The following is a 22,196-nucleotide window of genomic DNA, read 5'->3' on the forward strand; positions in this document are numbered from 1 at the left end:
TATTCTCATTGGGGATGTGGAGTAAATTCTGGTGTGTGTGCTTTGGGAGCTCTGTCTCTGTAGTCAACGGATGTCCTTATTGGGAGACTACGGAGTATCCTGTACTTTGCACCCAAAAGCTTGAGATCACTTGTCCTGCAATCTGGTAGGGGCTCCTTATCCGGGGGACAAGGATGCGTCCAACATTTGGGGTGAACCACGGCTATACCTGCGTCCACGGATTAGAGAAATAGCTGGTAGCGGAGGGTTATCATTGGTCAGGAAGATGCCTTATCCGTGAAGTCTCGAAGCCACGGACGAGCCTTGGGCCTTTGTGGTTGGGCCTCATCGGCGGACATTCCTAAAGCTAGTAGAAGACGGTTTTCAGTAGGTTTCCCTATTGGGCCTCGGGACAAGAGATCTAAGCCCATTAAATTTCTTGTTCCCCAAGAACTACATTGGCTTGATTCCCTATAAATAGGGATACCTATGCAAATTACAAGGGGTCAGAAGCGAGAACGCAAAGGAGCCACCATTAACCATAAGCAATCTCAGCCACCAATAACCACTACCACCAAACACTGTTCATAAAATCCGACGATCACTGTTCACGTTTTCCGACGAAGAACCACCGTCGGAGATCTTGTTTCCGGCTACGAACCTCAAACTTTGTTGCTATCAAATTCCTCCGTCAACAAATTGACGCTAGAAGGAGGGGCTAATCAAAATCTGCATCTAGGAGGAAAGATGTCTCAATATCGTGATGGAAGTTCTTATGATGGAGAAAGCTTTGAAGAAGGCTCTGAGTAGGGCTATGATGAACCCTAAGTTCCTACTCCGGTGGATCGTCCAACCCCGAACGTCGGTGGTCAACCACCAGTCCTTATTAGCAACGCGGATTTGTTGGAACAACTCTATCGCATAGGTGATGCCCTGAATGGTTTCGACTCATGATTGAGCACAGTGGAACGACGTAAGACAAGGAGAGGCCTTCGCCGTAACCGCTCAGCTCATGCACCGGGGAAAACTCCCATGACTGAGAGAGACGCTCCGATTGGTCATGGCCAAGACAGAGGCGAGTGTGTGACAATAACGCCACGATGCCTGAATTACTCCAATGATACTGGTCCGATCGTTGAACTTGTTGATGAAGATACTGATGGGCGAGAGGCACCACAGACTAGAAAACTAAGTAATTACTCACTCGCACCGATCAGGGCGAACTCTGGAGGAACGTCGGCAAGTGGAATCTATGCCAGCGAACAAGCAACGAGATTTCAATACTTTGAAGGATCGCTTGGGGATCCGTTTAGGAGATGATGATCTAAGGATGTTACTTTTGGAATGGCAAAGAGATGCTGATCGCGGAGATATGACACCCCGTGGTTCAACGCGTGTGCCCTGAATCCCATTGAGAATCGGGAGCGGCACCACGACCATGAGATAGCTCCTCCACATGGATCGATGGATCGGGATGGTCGAGATTATGGAAGTGACCGCGATAACTATCGTGATTATAGGGATACTCGCACGTACAACCGAGCTGGCAGAGATAACTATGCGGAAGATGATGGTCGTAGGGATATCCAGAATAATGATCGTAAGATGCCTCAAGGCCGTGGCCGAGGCCAAGGAGAAAATCCGGAAGGAGGTCAAGGGCGAAATCAAGGAGTAATAGTAATACCTGGAGGAGGACAAACTGATGCCCAAAAAACTAATCAACAACAGACTCCTCCGGGTGGAAATCAGGAAGTACTACCTCCACCTCAGCCCCAGGATCCACAACCTCATATGCAGACTATCCCCGGTGTGGGAACCTTTAATGTTGATGATCTGAAGAGGCTGCTCAATCACTTGAAACAAAGAGTGACGATAACGGCTGAGATTCCTTCGCCTTTCTCTACAGCTGTAAGGGAAGCTCAGCTATCGGTCGGGTATCGTAACACAACTAGCGATCTTCGATTCCATGGAAGCTCAGACCCTGTGAAATTCTTGGGTCGATTTAATATAGAGATGGATGTGTATCAAGTTCCAGACTTGGCCCGATGTCGACTCTTGGCGGCAACCTTTAGGGAAAGTGCTCAACAATGGTTCCAAAAGCTTGGACCGGGAGTAATCACTTCTTGGGATCAGATGAAAACCTTGTTCTTGACCAAGTTCCAAGAAGCTGTGAAATACACTCCATCTGTCATTACTTTAGCTAATATGAGACAAAGGGAAAGCGAAAGTCTGACATCTTACTTCAAAAGGTTCAATGTTGAATCTACCAGCGTCAGAGGTGCCTCAGACGAGGCTCTTAAAAGTTTTTTGATTACAGGATTAAGGGTCGGCTCAGTTGGTTGATGCTACGGTAGGACATGCTTTGCTGAGTTTCATGGACGCATACTCTGGTTATAATCAAATTTCCACGTATGACCTGACCAAGAGCACACTTCTTTCATCACTGACAGAGGTCTCTATTGCTACATCGGGATGCCATTTGGCTTAATCAATGCTGGGGTAACTTATCAAAGGCTGGTAAACAAGATGTTTAAGAGGCAGATCGGGAAGACAATGGAAGTATATGTGGATGATATGCTTGTGAAATCTAAGAGGGCGGAAGATCATATAACGGATTTGGCTGAAATGTTCCACATTCTGAGAAGGTATAGAATGAAGCTAAATCCTCAAGAAATGTGTATTTGGCGTGGAGTTAGGGAAATTCTTGGGGTTCATGGTAAACCGCCGAGGAATCGAGGCGAATCCCGCGAAAATCAAATCTCTGATGGATATGAAATCTCCCATCAGCGTTAAGCAAGTGTAGAGTTTAAAAGGAAGAATTGCAGCATTCAATCGATTTATTTGAAAATCTTCAGATAGATGCAATGAATTCTTTAAGGCAATTAAAGGTATGGGAAAGGATTTTGTGTGGACCTTGGACTGTGAGGAAGCTTTTCAGAAAATTAAAGAGCAGTTGGAGAATCCTCCTATGTTGGCAAATCCAAAAGATGGGGAGACATTGATTCTACACTTGGTAGTCTCAGAATACTCCATTAGTTCGGATTTGGTAAGAGAGGAAGAGGGCCAACATGCACCAGTGTACTATGTCAGTAATAGATTGTTAGATGCAGAAACTAGATACACTAGCATGGAAAAATTAGTATATGCCCTTATCCTTACACCACGAAATCTAATGCCGTACTTCCAAGCTCATCGAATAGAAGTCCGCACCACTTATCCTCTGAGGCACATCTTACATAAGCCAGAATCATCAGGAAGAATGCTGAAATGGGAAGTTGAGTTGGGACAGTTTGATTTAGAATACTGCCCTCACACGGCAATTAAGGGATATGTATTGGTTGACTTCATGCTTGAGTTTGATTCCGAAGTGGATGAGAAGGCTATAGGTTGGTGGAACCTTCCTCACAGGGAAGTGTCCCTAACCAAGTGAGATAAGAGTTCCCACACCCTTGATAGATTTTGCATGTTGACGGGGCTGTGAAAAGTAACGAAACAGGGGTTCAAGTTTTATGTCACTAACAATGACGCCGAATATGAAGTCCTGATCAATGGTCTGAAGATAGCCTTGGAGGTAGGGGTTGTAAATCTGATATCTCAAAGTGACTCGGAGTTGGTGGTAACTCAGGTTAATGGAGGGTTCCAAGCCCGAGGCCCTCGAACTGAATTGTATATGAGATGTGTGCAGCGTTTGCTCCAAAGATTTTAATGTGCCAAGCTAGAAAGCGTGCTGAGAGAAGAGAATGGCAATGCAGATGCTTTGGCAAAAATGGGCTCACAGATGGACAACGTGTTGCTGGGACAAATTCCCTTGGGAATTCAGGAAATTCCAAGTATTCCAGAAATGAGTGTGTTTCAGATGCAAGAGATTCTGCAAGAGACTTGGATAACCCATATTCATAACTATATCCGCACAGGGACTTTATCGGAAGACAAGCTACAGGCCCGATACCTTCGTTAATAGGCTGCGAAATATGTTGAGTATGATGGGGTGCTATATTGGAGAGGATTTAATCAGCCGCTTTTATGATGTGTAGATCTGGAAGAAGGAAATTATATTCTTAGGGAGATACATGAATGTATCTGTGGAAACCACTTGGGGGTGGTTCAATGGCATTAAAGGTCCTTAGACAGGGATATTATTGGCCAACTATAAAGGAAGATGCTTTCAAGTTTGTTAGGGCGTGTGATCGTTGCCAATGATTTGCTAATTATTCTAACGCCCCAACTACATTCATAACTTCATTGGCAAGTCATTGGCCTTTCGCTATGTGGGGAATTGATCTCATTGGAGAACTTTCCAAGGCCAAGGGGGGTGTAAAGTATGTCGCGGTGGTTGTTAATTATTTTACAAAGTGGACGGAAGCTATGCCATTGGCCACGACCACGGCTAAGAAAATCAAATATTTTGTCTTCAATTCTATAGTCTGCAGATTTGGTATTCTGTATAAACTCATATCTGAAAATGGGAAGCAATTTGACAGTAAAGAGTTGAGAAAGCTTTATGAAGACTTGAACATCAAGAAATATTTTGTTGCAGTCTATCACTCACAAAGGAACGATCAGACTGAGGCCATAAACAAGATCATTAAGCATACTCTAAAGGCCAAGCTGGAGGAAAAGAAGGGAGATTGGCTAGAGAAGATACCAACGGTTCTTTGGTCTTATAGTACAACTACAAGGTCGACTACGGGTGAATCCCCTTTATGCTAACTTACGGGTATGAGGCTATTGTTAGGCACAAAGCATGCGCTAATAATTCACGCAAGTATACGCATTCACAAGTAATATAGAATAATTTCTAGTTCGTTCCCACAGAGACTCAGACTAATTATGTTTAATTAACACTTACTCACCAATGTATGATTACTTCTCAAAGTCAAGACAATAACACTTAAGGTTGATTAACTAATTATTAACTACGATTAACTACGAGAATAAAACACTTAAATAACACTTGAATTAACAATATTAAACACACATGTGATCATAACTTCATTACTACTTCCTTTAATAATTATTGTTATTACCCTTAGCATGTAAAGGTGATGATATTAATCGAACAACACGAAACAAATAAAAGCCAACTTTCGTTGCACAAATACCATTCTACCAAGCATCCACAATTAAGATTGAAGTTGAATAGGCATCAATTATGTTGAGACCCTATATGTCTACAGAATTTGACAACATAACGATTTAAACGCAAGTTATTCATTATGATTACATAGGGCAAGTAAAACGGTTAGAGTTACCCACTAATCATGCATACAATACATGAACATATGCTAGCATGGCAAGTTCTAAATCTCAAGATTCACTGTCGTTTCACAAGAGATTAACAAGCTATCTTATATATTCGCGACGCACATAAGACGAATAAGCACAACCTCTACTAGATATCATACAATCATCACTTACCAAGGTATTAAACAATTAACTAAAGAAATCCATAGTAAATCCGCTACGACCCCCTGATCACGATTAGCGCATGATAGAACTCATCGTCACCATGGGTTCATATGAAAACATGATAATAACATGACAATATAAACTAATAAAATATTTATTAAAACCAGAGTATGTCACAAGAGTATTAAGGTTCAAAGTAAAGAAAACTAGCATCCACTGTTACAATGAATAAAAGAATCACAAGATAACGTATGCTTCCTCTTTTTCGTTGCGGTGTGCTAAAACGGTCTTCTTAATCTTCTCTCCTTGCTCCTTGCTTGATTGATACTTGATCCTTGTTGCTTGTTATTGTGAAATGTCTCTCAAGTAGGTTTATATAAGAGTCCACAAGAAACAGCGATGTCAGAAGCCCAGTAGAATACGAATTAAAAATCCAGAATTAATTTTCTCGACCCCAGGCGGCCGCTCCAGGTTCCAAGCGGGCGCCTGCACCTACAAGCGGTCGCCCCACATCCCAGGCGGGCGCTTGGACAGTTTCTGGAAAAATCAACTTTTTGCTCCTGATTTTGCTGATTTATTCACACAACTCTCCGCAACTGATTCCAAGTACTTCCCTAAGCTTATTTTGATGAAATCCCCCTAAATTTCGCAAGTTATACCATGAAATATAAAGGCACTAGAAAAACGCATCAAATATACAAAATACTTGATTTCAAGACATCAATTCAAGCCATTATAAGACGTTCTAAGTGGTATAAAATGCCACTTATCCCACCCCCAAACTTAAATCGATGTTTGTCTTCAAGCGTCACAGACTCAAAAACAAAATAAAAATATGCATGAATGCAAACTACATGAAATGCAGCGATCCCCATCGCAATGACTAAACCAACCAACACATAACATCTCAACAAATGTAATTAGGCGACTGAAGATCAATCAAATCACGCAAGCTAACATACAACTAGAAACATGGTGTGTGCGAATGCTTAACATATATACTTCTAAACTAGATCAATTATCCTCAAGGCAATCACAAGATTATACGAAGAATAAATTCTAGACACAAAATGACTTATAACAATTCAAGATCACTGGAGCTTATTACGGAATCATGCTTTTATTTAACACAATAAACAAATGCTTATTTGATCGTGCAACAAGTGAGGTCCACAAAAGACTTATGCAATGACATCCATTTAGCGAGCGTTAGGTTAGCGGATCCCAGACTATAAAAGCCTTAGGTTACTAGGCACAAAGTCCCCTAAGAACTTAATAACTCGAATACCAAAGAGCTCACTCGTGATCAATTATGCATTAAACCATTTTTTTCTTTTTTCTTTTTTTCTTTTTTTTTCAATTTCTAAGAAAGTGCGTTTCGCTCCATCTTGCTCAACCCTAGACTACTCGTATACAATACGAGCCGGCTACTAGCCATTTGACGCCTAACCACGACTAGCAATGAATTCTAATTTTTTTACTCCAATTTTATCTTTTCATGCCTTTTATCATTAAGAGCCTATCATACATTCTAAGCATAATCAATAAATTAACCTCTAAAACCATCAAACCATGACAAAAATCTAGTTCTTAAGCATACTCCAAGACTTAGTGAAATTACAAGTGTTTCTAGCATGCATGTCAACCTAACAAGATTCAACATCACTCTACCGCTATCACTACACTCGCATCAATATCACATATCAATTAGTAAAGCAACACAAAAGGGATCATGGTATATGCATGAGCTATATGACATGATAAATAAAGCTATAAAATAAAAAAAAAACTATATGGCAAAAATATGCAACTATATGAACTAAACTATCATGAATATGCAACTACATGACACACACAAAAATATGTTCCTTAACTACCACCCCCAAACTTAAAATCTTCACTGTCCCCAGTGAAGGTAATAGAAAGGAACACAGGGTATACCTACTCATAGAAATTATCATCATCACCCTCAGAGGGTAGAGTGTCAGGAGGCGGATAAACAGAGTCCTCACCAAAAACGGGCCACTGGATGTCAGCTCCAAGGCCTCTAAAAGCAGTCTCAAGTGCTAGGGTGAGCTCCTGCACAAACCTACTCTGCGACTCGTACATCGCATCCATCCTCCTGGATAGCCTCCTATACTGGACATCACCTATACCTGAACCATCACCTCCCTGAGCTCTAGAAGAACCTGCCTCGCCATGAGCCTGACTGGGCCTAACCATCGTAGCACCAGCTGCTGGACGTCCTCCTGGAAGATGATATCCCAAACCATGCTCCTCGGGCTCTCCACCCGTCCACTCCTGCATCGCATTCAGCGTCGATGAATCAATAGGAGCGGCAGGCATCCGCAACTGCTCATAAGAAGGCCAGTGGACTCCAACTTCCTTGTACAGCTTCGTGACAACAGAGGCATAAGGGATGTTTTTATGCGTCATCCCCCTGAAAATCTTCAAAATCCCTTGGTAGATGAACTCACCAAGGTCCACATAATACTCCTCATTCAAAATCCCCCACAACAACCTGGCTCTCTAAACTATAACCTCATGTGCATGTGAAGAAGGCAGAATATTAACACAAATAAAGGCATTCCATGCACGGGCATACCTGTTCATCGCAACAGCCGAAAAAGAATGATGCTCATTAGATCCTGTCTTAAACTTTCACACCGTGCCCGGCTGGCAGAGAGTAGCAATAATCAAATTCGAGTCAAAATCCTCGGGGGTCTTCTCATTCCAATTCTCCTCACGGGGCTTCCTTTGTCGCTGCCTAATAACACGGCGAATCGCCTCGGGCTGATAATCAACCGTAATCCCCCTAACAACAGAATACCCATTCTTTTCGGGCTTGGCATTCGCATAGAACTCGTGAACCACACTCATCGGGACCGCCTCAGGTGTCTCACAAAAAGTAATCCATTCATTCTCTGCAATCATCGGCAATAACTCACCATCCCTCCCCAATGGCAAAAATCCCCTCTCCTTCAGAATCGGTTTAGTCAGAAGCCTAGCATACTCCTCCTCAGCAGCCCTATCCACCAATTGGGGCCTCGCAGCAGTACCCCTCGAAGAATCAACAGTAAGAATGGTGTTGCTGCTCTCAACAGTACGAGATCTCTTTGGGGCCATTGAAACTGAGAATAAGTGTTTGAGAGTTTATGTTTTGTGTGTAGGAGAGAGTTTGTAAGTTGAAAGTATATGGGAGTGTATATGAAGAGGTTGTGTGTATATATAGGGTAGGATTTAGGTTTAGAAATTGATTAGGAGTGGGGTTTGTGGCTTGTTTGTAAGAGAAAATTTGTGGGTTAATGGGGTTATGGCTGTGGTATTTTATTTTTTATGTTTTTTTATAAGGCTGAATTTTTTTTTCAAACAGTCGAGCTCCAGGCGTTCGCCTGGAACCAGCAGGCGAGCGCCTCAGTTCCCAAGCGGCCGCCCGGAACAGTACGTGGGCGCCCGGGAGGTTTATGGAAATTTTTTTTTTGCCTTTTTCTTTTCTATTTTTTTTGGGTTTTTGGATAGAGTACTAACTTCTAAAGGTTCCTATAGTCTCAAATCTTGGGTTGCCTCCCAAGAAGCGCTTCTTTTACGTCATTAGCTTGACGTAGAGTAGTGCGATCAAGTTGACAATAAAACAGAACTAACCACTTCCCGATTTACCTTATCCCCATGATAGTGCTTCAATCTCTGACCATTAACTTTGAATGCTTGGCCCAGATCGTTCTAAAAAATTTCCACTGCTCCGTGTGGAAACACAGTTTTGACGATAAATGGTCCAGACCACCTTGATTTCAACTTTCCAGGAAAAAGTCGGAGACGAGAGTTGAATAAAAGAACTTGTTGCCCCGACACAAAAAACTTAGGAGATAATTTCTTGTCATGCCACCTTTTCACTTTTTCCTTGTACATTTTGTTGTTTTCGTACACTTGCAGTCGAAATTCATCAAGTTCATTTAACTGAAGCATTCGCTGTGACGGCCTCAACCCCGGGTCAGAAGTTGACGTCACTAACAACATGAAACTAAAATTATAATACAACAAACTTACTTTATTACAATATAAACAACTCTTCCACAAGATCTTTTCCAGGTTCAAGTCTAATTTAAGTTACACACACTTATTACAAACTATCTTATTGAAAACAACCTGCCATGACTATTATTCTACAGCAACTCACAGACCACACTTGGTCAGACACAACCTATTCAGAGGAGCTCAACACATGAGGAATTGGAAACTGGCCCTTTGCAAGGCAGCAACATCTCATAGGCATCTGCAATACGAAAATATACAAACACATTTGCAAGAGTGAGCGATCAACCGCTCAGCAGTACCACTATATGAATACTAACTAAAACAGTATATAATGAACAATTGTAGGAACATAAATCACAACTTGTTAGTAGAAAACAAGTAAAACAAGTGTAAACAGATAAAAACTGATGAACTGTTGAAAACTGGATCTTTAATAGCTAGCATGCTCTCTAAACATTTTATTAATTGTGCTGTGTAATTACCAGGGTTAAATTTTAGCATGCTACTTTCATTTTCAAATCATTCGTCCCATCGCAGGACCCATAAAACTAATTTTTCCGTTACGGGAACCATAAAACTTGTCCCATTACAGGACCTATAGAACTTGTTCCTCTCCGGGAACCTCAAAATCACTTGCTCAGATATAAAAGTATTGGATGATCCCTGGTGAGACAGCTGATCAGGCTATCTTATGAAACTTGTTCCGGAACTCAGAGACTAGCTAGGTCTCTGTTACGCTGGGCTGGTGGTTATAATAGGGTGCGCAACCACTTCGCCTCTTACGCTAACTTCCAGGCCGTTACGGGCCTTCTACGCACATTCATCCAATTATCTGATCATTTTTATCCAGTTTCCAAATTACTTACCTATCTCTTGTCAAAACAATTCTAACACAGCACATTTTCCAAAACATTTTCATTTTATTCAAAATTTAGAGATAGGCATTTTCCGAAGTTACTTTTCCCCCAAAACACAAGTTAACAAGATAATTTGAAACCCAGGGGATACGTAACTTGAATCGTTCTGTTCCAGTACGTAAATTTAAATCAACAATTATTCATATAGTACTGAACTGTAAAAGATTTATTCAGGGGCACTTGCCTTAATACGCTTTAACACTAATTTCTGACTGGCTTTGCACCGACCGGGATGCTAAGGACTTCGACTGGAACCCAAAACAGGGGGTAAATATGGGGAAGAGAAAGAGAGTGAAGGAGAGATTGAGTGTAAGAGGGAGGAAGAGAGCGGAGGGATTAGAGAGAGATGCAGAGATCGCGAGAGAGAGAATCGAGGGATTGAAGAGGAAGTCGGGTGATACCCGAATGAAAAACAGCCCCCCTATTTATGTTTCATTTTGTTTGTTTTTTTTCCGAATAAATCCCGCAGCAAAGTTTTATCTGACCCATACCTTTTTGTTTAACGATATAATATGCGTATTAACTAAATTGAAATAATTTCAAATAAGCTTCAAAATTCCCGAATCAAATAAAACTTTAACAAAATAAAATTTTCGTAATTTTTAAGAAATTTTAGAATTAAATACTGAAGTTACTATTAAATAAAATTAGAAAATCATTTAAAGATAAATAAACAGTAAAATATTGATTTCTAAATTTTATAAATTCCTGAAAATAATAAATTAAAATTATAAAGCGATAAAAATAATTTTAGAGACAATCCAAATATTTATGAGAATAAATCTTGAATAAAATCACTTTTAACCATAAAACAGGTAACTCAACGTCACTGCTAATTGCACAACCGATCCTCGAACACCAATAATCACACATAATTAATAAAATATTAACAAAGATAATATCCAACTAATAGAACCCATACACATAATTTATTTAATTAATTATTTAGTAATCACACAATTAAATATTACAAAAATGTGCGAGTCGTTATATTCGCTTCTTCCCAGCTACATCTAGATCAAGGTTTAACTTCTTAAGTGCCCAATAAGCCTTATGCTCAAGCTCCATAGGTAAATGACATCCCTTACTATAGACAAGTTGAAACGGGGACATCCCAAGTGGAGTTTTGTATGCTGTTCTATAAGCCCAAACAGCTTCATCGAGCTTCAAAGACCAATCTTTCCTTGACGGACAAACAACTTTCTCTAGAATGCGCTTGATCTCTCTATTAGATACTTCAGCTTGACCATTAGTTTGCGGATGATAGGCAGTAGCAATACGATGATTCACATTGTAGCGTTGCATCATAGAAGTAAACTTACGATTGCAGAAATGCGATCATCACTTATGATAACTCGTGACGTTCCAAACCTTGTGAATATCTGCTTATGAAGAAAACTTAACACTACTTTTGCATCATTTGTCGGTAGAGCCTTGACTTATACCCATTTCGAGACATAATCGACTGCCAGCAAGATATACTGATTATTGCATGACGAGATAAATGGTCTCATGAAATCGATTCCCCAAACATCGAAGACCTCAACTTCAAGCATCACATTTAAAGGCATCTCATCCTTTCTAGTATGATTCCCAACTCTTTGGCAACGATCACACCTTAAAATGAACTGATGTGCATCCCTAAACAACGTAAGCCAGAAAAAACCTGTTTGAAGAATATGAGCTACTGTCTTTTCACCATCATAATGTCCACCATAAACTGTGGAATGACAGTCTCGTAATATCCCCTCCGTCTCACAGAATGGGATACATCTCTTGATGATTTGGTTAGCTCCTTGTCTAAACAAATATGGTTCATCCCACATGTACCACTTCACCTCATGCAGAAACTTCTTCTTTTGAGCTGCATTCATATTAGGAGGCATTATATTGCTGACAAGATAGTTCACAATATCTGCGAACCATGGCTCTTCCTCTTGAACTGCGAACAACTGCTCATCCGAAAAAAATTCGTTGATCAATGTCTTATCATGTGAAGTAGAATCAGGATTCTCCAGTCTAGAGAGATGGTCAACTACTTGTTTTTCAGTGCCTTTTCGATCCTTGATCTCTAACTCAAATACATGTAGCAAGAGCACCCAACGAATAAGTTTAGGCTTCGAATCCTTCTTTGAGACCAGATAGCGAATGTCAGCGTGATCAGTGAATACTTTCACCTTTGTCCCAAGTAGATAAGATCGAAATTTTTCGAAACTAAAAACTATAGCCAAGAGCTCCTTCTCAGTAGTGGTGTAGTTCATTTGAGCTCCATTAAGCGTCTTACTAGCATAGTAGACCACATGAAAAATATTATTCTTGCACTGCCCAAGAACTGCTCCCACTGCATAATCACTTGCATCGCACATCATCTCAAAAGGTTCTATCCAATCAGGTGTCGTTATAACTGGTGCAGTTATTAAACTCTTCTTGAGAGTCTTGAATGCTGCCAAGCATTCATCATCAAATTTGAAAGGCACATCTTTCTCGAGCAAGTTGCATAACGGCTTAGATATCTTAGAGAAGTACTTGATGAAACGCCGATAAAAACCCACATGCCCAAGAAAACTACAGATTCCTTTCACAAAAATAGGTGGAGGAAGATTTTCAATTACTCTCACCTTGACTTTATCCACCTCAAGACCTTTACTAGAGACCTTATGCCCAAGAATGATGCTTTGTTGCACCATGAAGTGACATTTTTCCCAATTGAGCACCAAATTAGTTTCCACACACCTTTTGAGCACCGAACGGAGATTATTCAAACATTCATCAAATGAATGTCCAAAGACGGAGAAGTCGTTCATGAACACTTCGACATTATTTCCAATCATATCAGAGAATATTGCCATCATGCATCTCTAAAAAGCGGCAGGTGCACCACATAAGCCAAAAGAAACTCTGCGAAAAGCAAACATGCCAAATGGACAAGTGAAAGTAGTCTTTTCTTGATCTTCTGGTGCAATGCAAATCTGATTGTAACCCGAATAGCCATCCAGAAGACAATAATACTCATGACCAGCCAACCTGTCAAGCATCTGATCAATAAATGGAAGAGGGAAGTGATCCTTTCTCGTGGCTTTGTTCAACTTTTTGTAGTCCATGCATACCCTCCATCCCATTACTGTTCGAGTAGGGATGAGCTCGTTCTTCTCATTTGCTACCACAGTAATACCTCTTTTCATCCCGTGACTGTCAGAAATAGGATATATGATTCCTGCATCCAGCCACTTTAGAATTTCTTTCTTCACCACTTTTTTCATGATAGGATTAAGTCTTCTCTGTTGCTCAATAGTCGGCTTGCTACCTTCCTCTAGCAGAATTTTATGCATGTAATACGAAGGGCTGATCGCTTTTATATCTGCTATAGTCCATCCGATGGCCGATTTGAATTCTCTCAAGATCCTCAAGAGCTTGTCCTCCTCACTAACTGAAAGGTCAGATGTAATAATAACAGGCAAAGTAGATGCATCACCTAGAAAAGCATACCTCAAGTGTTCAGGCAATGGTTTAAGCTCCAAATTAGGCGCTTCCTCAATAGATGGGTTGAGCTTTCCCTCAGCATTCTTGAGATCAGTATTACCAAGAGATTCAAATGGTATATCTAGATTTCACTTCCAAGGAGAAGCATTTAGATATTGTAGTTGCTCATTGCTTTCCTCATCTTCACTGTCAAATTCCCCCAATAAGGCTTTTTCTAAGGCATCAGACCTTAGCACATGATCAAGTTCTGAACTTACCACATAATCAATCAAATCCACCTTGAAGCACTCCTCATCTTCTGTAGGGAATTTCATCGCATTGAATACATTGAATATCACATCCTGATCTTGCACCCTCATAGTAAGTTCACCTTTTTGCACATCTATCAAAGTATGATATGTAGCCAAGAAAGGTCTTCCCAAGATTATGGGAATCTTCTTATCTTCCTCGAAATCTAGAATGACAAAGTCTGCAGGAAAGATGAGCTTATCCACCTTTACTAACACGTCATTCACGATGCCTCGTGGGTATGTAATAGAACGATCAGCCAATTGTAGAGAAATATAGGTGGGCTTTGGATAAGGTAAATTCAGCTTTTTGAAGATAGACAACGACATCAAATTGATGCTTTCTCCCAAATCGCAAAGGCACTTGTCGAATGACAACTTGCCAATGGTGCAAGAAATGGTGAAGTTACCTGGATCCTTAAGCTTTGGAGGTAATTTTTGTTGTAACACAATACTGCACTCTTCCGTTAGAGCAACGGTATCGAGATCATCCAGTTTCATGTTCCTTGAAAGAATACCTTTCATGAATTTTGCATAACTAGGCATTTGCTCCAGAGCCTCAGCGAAAGGTATGTTGATGTGAAGTTTTTTGAACACCTCCAGAAACTTACCAAATTACTTAACCAACTTTTGTTTTTGCAATCGCTTAGGAAAAGGTGGTGGAGGATAGAGCTGTTTCTCCCATGTATTACCCTCAGGCAGAGTGTGTTCAACAGCAGTCTTCCTTGGTTCCGCCTCTTTCTCCTTTTGCTTCTCTTCTCCATCTTCAACTTCAGCTTCTCTATCTTTTGCTTTTTCAGCATCAGCAACTTTTCCAGACCTTAAGGTAATAGCCTTGAATTGCTCTTTAGCTTCCTTCCTGCCTGGCACTTGAGTATCGCTGGGAAGTGTGTCAGGTTGACGATTGAGCACGTCATTGGCTATTTGACCGATTTGATTCTCCAAGGTCTTGATAGAAACAGCCTGACTTTTGCACAACAGCTTTAGCTCCTCGAAATCAGCACTAGAAGGTGGAGCAGCACCTCCTTATTGAGGGTATGATTGCCTTTGAGCATATTGCTGAGGTTGCGGGAATCTAGGTGGATTAAACTGCTTACTTACAGCTTGCTGATATGGTTGCTGAACAGTATTCTGAGTATTGCTCCAGCTGAAATTGGGATGATTTCTGTTATTAGGATGATAAGTAGCTGGCACAGGCTGCTGCGGTCGCTGATAATTGTTCACATACTAAATAGATTCATTAACAAGAGAACACTGATCCGTAGCATGAGAGCCTGCATAAAGCTCACAGACAATAGCTATCTGATTGACTCCATAGTTGGCTAAAGAATCGACCTTCATAGACAGCGCTTGGAGCTGCGCTGCAATAGCTGTAGCTGCATCAACTTCCAGAATGCCTGCTACCTTCCCAGGAATCATCCTTTGAGTTGGGTTTTGATGCTCGTTTGCAGCCATAGTTTCAATGAGATTATAGGCTTCAGTATAGCTTTTGGCCAACAAGGTGCCTCCAGCTGCTGCATCGAGCATGGGCCGAGATTGGGCCCCCAAACCATTGTAGAACCCGATGATCACCATCCAGTCAGGCATACCATGATGTGGACACTTTCTCAACATCTTATTATAGCACTCCCAAGCTTCGTACATAGATTCTGTTGGTTGTTGTGCAAACTGAGTAAGAGCACTCCTCATAGCTGCAGTCTTGGCCATTGGATAAAACTTCACCAGAAACTTTTGCGCAAGATCTTCCCAAGTAGTGATGGACCCAGCTGGTAAAGAATGTAACCAGTCCTTAGCTTTATCCCTCAGAGAGAATGGGAAAAGCCTTACTTGATAGCCTCATCAGTAACACCATTATATTTGAAAGTACTACAGATCTCGACAAAATTCCTGATATGCATGTTGGGATCTTCAGTCGCAGCACCTCCGAAAGAAACAGAATTCTGCACCATCTGAATAGTGCCCGACTTGATTTCAAAAGTATTAGCCTGAATAGCCGGATGAATGATGCTTGACTGAATGTCATCAATTTTAGGGCGAGAAAAGTCCATAAGAGCTGGATCTGCTGGAACTATACGATCACCCACGATTACCAGTTCTTTCTTTTCACTTTCTTTATCCGAATCTTCAAAATCTATCTTCTCCGGAATATCAAGAACCGAGTCGGTCTCCTCAGCCGTATCTAGAGTCCTCTTGCGAGTGCGAGAATGTGTTTGCATAAACGCTCGCTAGAGTACCTGAAACACAACCGGAAACAATAAGTAACAAGTCTTAATCAATAAGTCCTAATGACCACTGATGGCAAGTACATAAACTAAACAAAATAACACCGAGTCCCCGGCAACGGCACCAAAAACTTGTTAGGCACAAAGCATGCGCTAATAATTCACACAAATATACGCGTTCACAAGTAATATAGAATAATTTCCAGTCCGTTCCCACAGAGACTCAAACTAATTATATTTAATTAACACTTACTCACCAATATATGATTACTTCTCAATGTCAAGACAATAACACTTAAGGTTGATTAACTAATTATTAACTATGATTAACTACGAGAATAAAACACTTAAATAACACTTGAATTAACAATATTAAACACACATGAGATCATAACTTCATTACTACTTCCTTCAATAATTATTGTTATTACCCTTAGCATGTAACGGTGATGATATTAATCGAACAACACGAAACTGATAAAAGCTAACTTTCGTTGCACAAATACCATTCTACCAAGCATCCATAATTAAGATAGAAGTTGAATAAGCATCAATTATGTTGAGACCCTATATGTCTACAAAATTTGACAACATAACGATTTAAGCGCAAGTTATTCATTACGATTACATAGGGCAAGTAAAACGGTTAGAGTTACCCACTAATCATGCATACAATATATGAACCTATGCTAGCATGGCAAGTTCTAAATCTCAAGATTCACTGTCGCATCACAAGAGATTAATAGGCTATCTTATATTTTTGCGACGCACATAAGACGAATAAGCACAACCTATACTAGTTATCATACAATCATCACTTACCAAGGTATTAAATAATTAACTAAAGAAATCCATAGTAAATCCGCGACGACCCCATGATCACGATTAGCCCATGATAGAACTCATCGTTACCATGGGTTCATATGAAAACATGATAATAACACGATAATATAAACTAATAAAATACTTATTAAAACCAGAGTACATCACAAGAGTATTAAGGTTCAAAGTAAAGAAAACTAGCATCCACTGTTATAACGAATAAAAGAATCACAAGATAACGTATGCTTCCTCTTTTTCATTGCGGTGTGCTAAAACGGTCTTCTTAATCTTCTCTCCTTGCTCCTTGCTTGATTGATACTTGATCCTTGTTGTTTGTTATTGTGAAACGTCTCTCAAGTAGGTTTATATAAGGGTCCACAAGAAACAGCGCCGTCAGAAGCCTAGTAGAATACGAATTAAAAATCCAGAATTAATTTTCTCGACCCCAGGCGGCCGCCCCAGGTTCCAAGCGGGCGTCTGCACCTCTAGGAGGTCGTCCCACATCCCAGGCGGGCACCTGGACAGTTTCTGGAAAAATCAACTTTCTGCTCCTGATTTTGCTGATTTCTTCGCACAACTCCCCGCAACTGATTCCAAGTACTTCCCTAAGCTTATTTTGATGAAATCCCCCTAAATTCGCAAGTTATACCCTGAAATGCAAAGACACTAGAAAAACGCATCAAATACACAAAATACTTGATTTCAAGACATTAATTCAAGCCATTATAAGACGTTCTAAGTGGTATAAAATGCCACTTAATAGCTATGATTCCCGTAGAAGTGGGAGTTGGATCGTTACGAAGGGATTTGTTTATTGAGGAAGATGCAGAGGTCAATCAAAGGCTCCACTTGGATCTGTTGGATGAAGCTAAAATAAATTCCCATATGAAACTTGCTGTATATCAGCGGAGAATTGCAAGGTATTTCAACAAGAAGGTGAAGTATGTACCTTATAAGGTGGGAGATCTGGTTTTGCGAAAAGTCATGCCGAATACTAAAATAGCTCAGCATGGAGTGCTTGGAGCTAATTGGGAAGGACCATACATGGTCAAAGCTATACTTTGGAAGGGGACTTATCGCTTGAAAGATTTAGATGGCAAGCTCATCCCTCGAGCTTGGAATGTAGAGCACTTGCGAAAGTATTATCAATAGGGTGCGGCCTTGGCCCCCTCACTTCTATGATTGAGTTTTATGTAATAAACTAGTAGCAAATAAATTCCTCCTAGCCTAGGGTGTAGTATATATGACTACTAACCTTGGAACTAGCTGAAGGATAAATTTTTCAAATATTTCCCCATAGAGTATAGTAGCCATGGGACTGGTGTAATTTTTACACTAGAGCGCATTATTAATAAAAGAGAAAAATATTTAATTATATATATTTCAGAATATTGTAGTAAGATTATGCATCAGGCGCGCCCTAAGGGTAGAGGTACCTCAATAAAATCTATTTTTCATAATTCTACTCAAAAAAATAAGAGGACGCCCCCATAGTAGGGGACGCCCAGACAATATGTAGTTTGTGAGAAATAGAACTCAAACGGATCAAAAGTCATGTTCCAAATGTATAACAGAAAAAGCAAAATGAATATTTTGAGATGTGTTATGGCCAAGCAGGCGCGCTTTCAATATAAAAATATCTCAGTCAGTGCAAAGATTGATGTAGCTTTATAGGCGCGCCCTGACAGTAAAGGTGTCTTAAAATATGAGGACACGCCTAATGTATGGAAATATCTCAATCACATTTACTTGGAAAGTTCATAAAAAGTAAAGCAAGAAAAATATTTTGCAGGGAAATAAAATGAAAGTCAGCACCTACAAGGCGCACCCTAATGGTCTATCTGCAGTCCTACCATGACAGGTAAAAAGGTGCATCCTAATAATGGAGATGCCCTATATAATTGCAAAATGAAATTAAAATATGAAAAGCATATGATTGTCATAATAAAAGCAATTCCAGAAAACCAACACAAAAAGTAAATAGTCTTACAACTTTGCACAACATTAAAAGAGGGCTGACACCTCAAAGTATTAAGGTTAGTTCAAGCATATTTAAAAGAAGTTCAGGGCGTGCCCTGAGAGTCATCAGTAGGTGGAATTGATTGGAGAGGAACGGGGGGGATCAACCTCAGGCGCGTCCTTAGTAGGTTCATCAGTAGGCGCGTCTTCTTCTTTTTCTTCCAGGCCGATTTCCACCCTTCTTTCTCTGATCTCATCAACATATTCCCTCTTAAACTCCACCATCTCAGCAACCGTCTCCTCTCCAAACTTCTCAAAGGAATAATCGGGGTCATTCTCCATGAATCCAACCTTGTAAAAATGAAAACCACGAGCAAAAGCCTCGTCAATAATCTCCCTCTTCTCATTTGGCAAACCATCTCTCTGTAGCCCTTCAAGGTATACAATCCTGAGCTTTGACTCTTCTAACTCGGTATGGAGGGATGTGGCCTTCCTGTTAGCTATATCCAACTGAGAAGTTAAGTTTTCCACTTCTTCTTTGAGATAGAAGATCTGAGAGTCTTTTGCTTTGATGTCCTTAGAGTGAAGAAGGTCCTTGTCTTTGAGATTGTTTTGGAGAATATTATTATCTCCTTGTAAACGCTCCAGACGCGCCTTATCCTCCAGAATTTTATCCATGACTTGAAGAGAATGAAACATGAGCTAACAAGAGGATTTGACTGAGGCCTTGGTAGACTCTTCTAATCTCATTGATTGCCACTGGTTGACCTCTTGATCAGTGACATAAGCAGAACCCAAAGGGCCAAGATGGTTAAGTGCTGATGTGGAAGAGCCAGAGGGCGCACCCTCTATTCGGGGCCTCTTAGATGTGCCCTGTTTTTCAGTTAAATCTACCACTGTCCTTTTTGGGACAGGGGTAGGTTGGAAAATAAAGGGATGAGCAGGAATAGATGATAGAGCTTTTAAAATATCTTTCTTTGGCGGTTTGGACTTGGATTTATCACTGGGACACGCCCCCAAACGACTTGGGAATTCTAGGAGGAGCCATGTCTACATAAAACATATGGAAAACATTAGTAGACATGGTGGAAAGGCGTGCCTAAAGTTTAAGGCGTGCCCATATAAGATAAAGTGGCTGTTAAGGAAGTATTGATACGTTTCAATAATGCACTTTTACTTTATGATATGCAAAGATAACAGATAGATGAATAAAGTGCAACAAGTAATATTTGGATATATAAGAAACTAAAAACCACAACAAGTAAAATACGACGAGGGCGCGTCCTTAATGAAAGGTGCGCCCCAACAGGTACTATCAATATTCTAACCTAAAGGAAGGTCATTCTGAGCACTACTATGCTCATTATCTTCTTCATCCTCCTCTTCATCACTGTCAACTTCTATAACATGAGCGATATGGACGCCCTTTCTAAACTCCGTATACTTAAATTTAGTCCCTACGAGATTAGACAGTATGCCGACTCGTATTAAGTTGGACTCGGTAACAAGCATCTTCAAGTTCCATCTCTCTGCGGTAATCTTGAGTACGGCTTCTGCCCTTTCTTTGGGTGCGCCCTCAAGCTCCCACACAGAAGGATTATTTGGTGTAGAAGGAAAAAATACCATAAGAACAAAAAAGAATTAAAGAGTAAAAGATAAATAAAGAAGGCGCACCCTTACTTGGATCTGTGTTGAACTGGATTCTAATTCTGGGAACGTCATATAAGTAGAAGTTTTATTTCCATCCCTTTTCGTGACTAACTTTCCCTGATGAGAAGCCCTTCTTATTATGCTGTTTGTCCACAATCGGTCTATACTATTCCTTTATTCAAAGTGCCAAAAATTTCTTTCTTTTATTTCTTGATGTACATCTTGCATATCTTCATCCCAATCCATCAATAATAAACATTAGTATTTAAGAGATGAGAGATTTGAGAGAGAGAGAAGTAGGAGATTTGAGGGATAATTGGGCAGGTAGGTTATAATTTTGAGGATTTTATCATGAGTATTGGTCCATTTCAGCACAATTTAACATAAAAATGCTCAAAGTAGCACAAGGACAAAAGCTAGTTTTGGAGATTTTATCATGAGTATTGGTCCATTTTTGTAAAATTTAACATTCCGTTAAACCAGAATAGTAAAAAAGCCGTCACTCTTTCCGTTCTTTCGAAAGTCATAGTGAAACTAGAATAGTCTGATCGAAGGCTTAATCTTAGCCTTTTGGCATGTGAAGTGAAAGTTGTTTATATGTATGAACCCATTAGGGTCCATTTGGGCGAAAGAGATTTTCATCTCACGGAAGAGCTTCTTAATGAATTTCAGTAGGGGGACACGAAAACCGCATTTGAAAGCAGCCTATGAGATCCCTACGGTGCAATCATCGAAGCCAGCAGGGACATGGGGAGTTTGATAGATCTTATCGGAATCATTCGACGTGTATAGATGATAATGGCCCCTGGAAATGTGGTACTTCGAATATAATTTCTCTATTTTCAACTTTTTCAGTTGGGTTGGGTTATTTGCTGCCGAAAAAGAAGCTGTCATTAAAGTGGGTTGGGCCGATGGGAATCAGAGTCCTGTCCGAAGGGCCGACATCTTGATTGGACTGATCTATTTTTCTCCATCCGAAAATGATAAAATGTTAGCCGTGTACTCGGGACGGGTAAATGAAAAAAAGAAGAGAAAAAAGGGCCGAGTACAACAGGTCGGACCGATCCGAAGCGAGGGGGATGAAGACTATATTAAAAGGAGTACATGGATCGGCTCCCGAAGTGTGTTCAAGGGCTTCAACAATCTGAAAAATGTTCAAGACAGAGAACACACCTTCATGCCATCTTTAAATCCCATACAACTTCCACAAAAAAGAAAGAGGGGAACATGCCTAAGATACTAAAAAGATACACCCAAACCCTAGAAAACTCAAATTAGCAGACTTATCACTACAGTGAGTCATGCAAACTACCAAAATCTCAAAACAAGTTAACAGAACACGCTTATTCGACAACGAAGAAAAACCTTAATTGAAGGGATATGAAATTTACTTGTATATAAAGAGTGAGATATTGGGTAGGGTTGTTGTGGAAATCGAG

General features: G+C 40.3%; 1 protein-coding gene across 1 annotated transcript; it reads left to right on the plus strand.

Annotated features, from left to right (window-relative positions):
• The first annotated feature begins 17,913 nt into the window (after positions 1-17,913).
• On the plus strand, positions 17,914-18,300 carry LOC141724966 (uncharacterized). The gene has a single exon (XM_074527293.1). The coding sequence runs from the start codon at positions 17,914-17,916 to the stop codon at positions 18,298-18,300; it is 387 nt and encodes a 128-aa protein (XP_074383394.1).
• Positions 18,301-22,196: the final 3,896 nt, after the last annotated feature.

The sequence above is a fragment of the Apium graveolens genome, chromosome 1 (genome assembly GCF_009905375.1).
Source record: "Apium graveolens cultivar Ventura chromosome 1, ASM990537v1, whole genome shotgun sequence".
In the NCBI taxonomy this organism is placed as follows: Eukaryota; Viridiplantae; Streptophyta; class Magnoliopsida; order Apiales; family Apiaceae; genus Apium; species Apium graveolens.

What these genes read in the sequence shown, in the direction of transcription:
- LOC141724966 (XM_074527293.1), top strand. Translation starts at nt 17,914, where the DNA reads ATGATTCCCGTAGAAGTGGGAGTTGGATCGTTACGAAGGGATTTGTTT.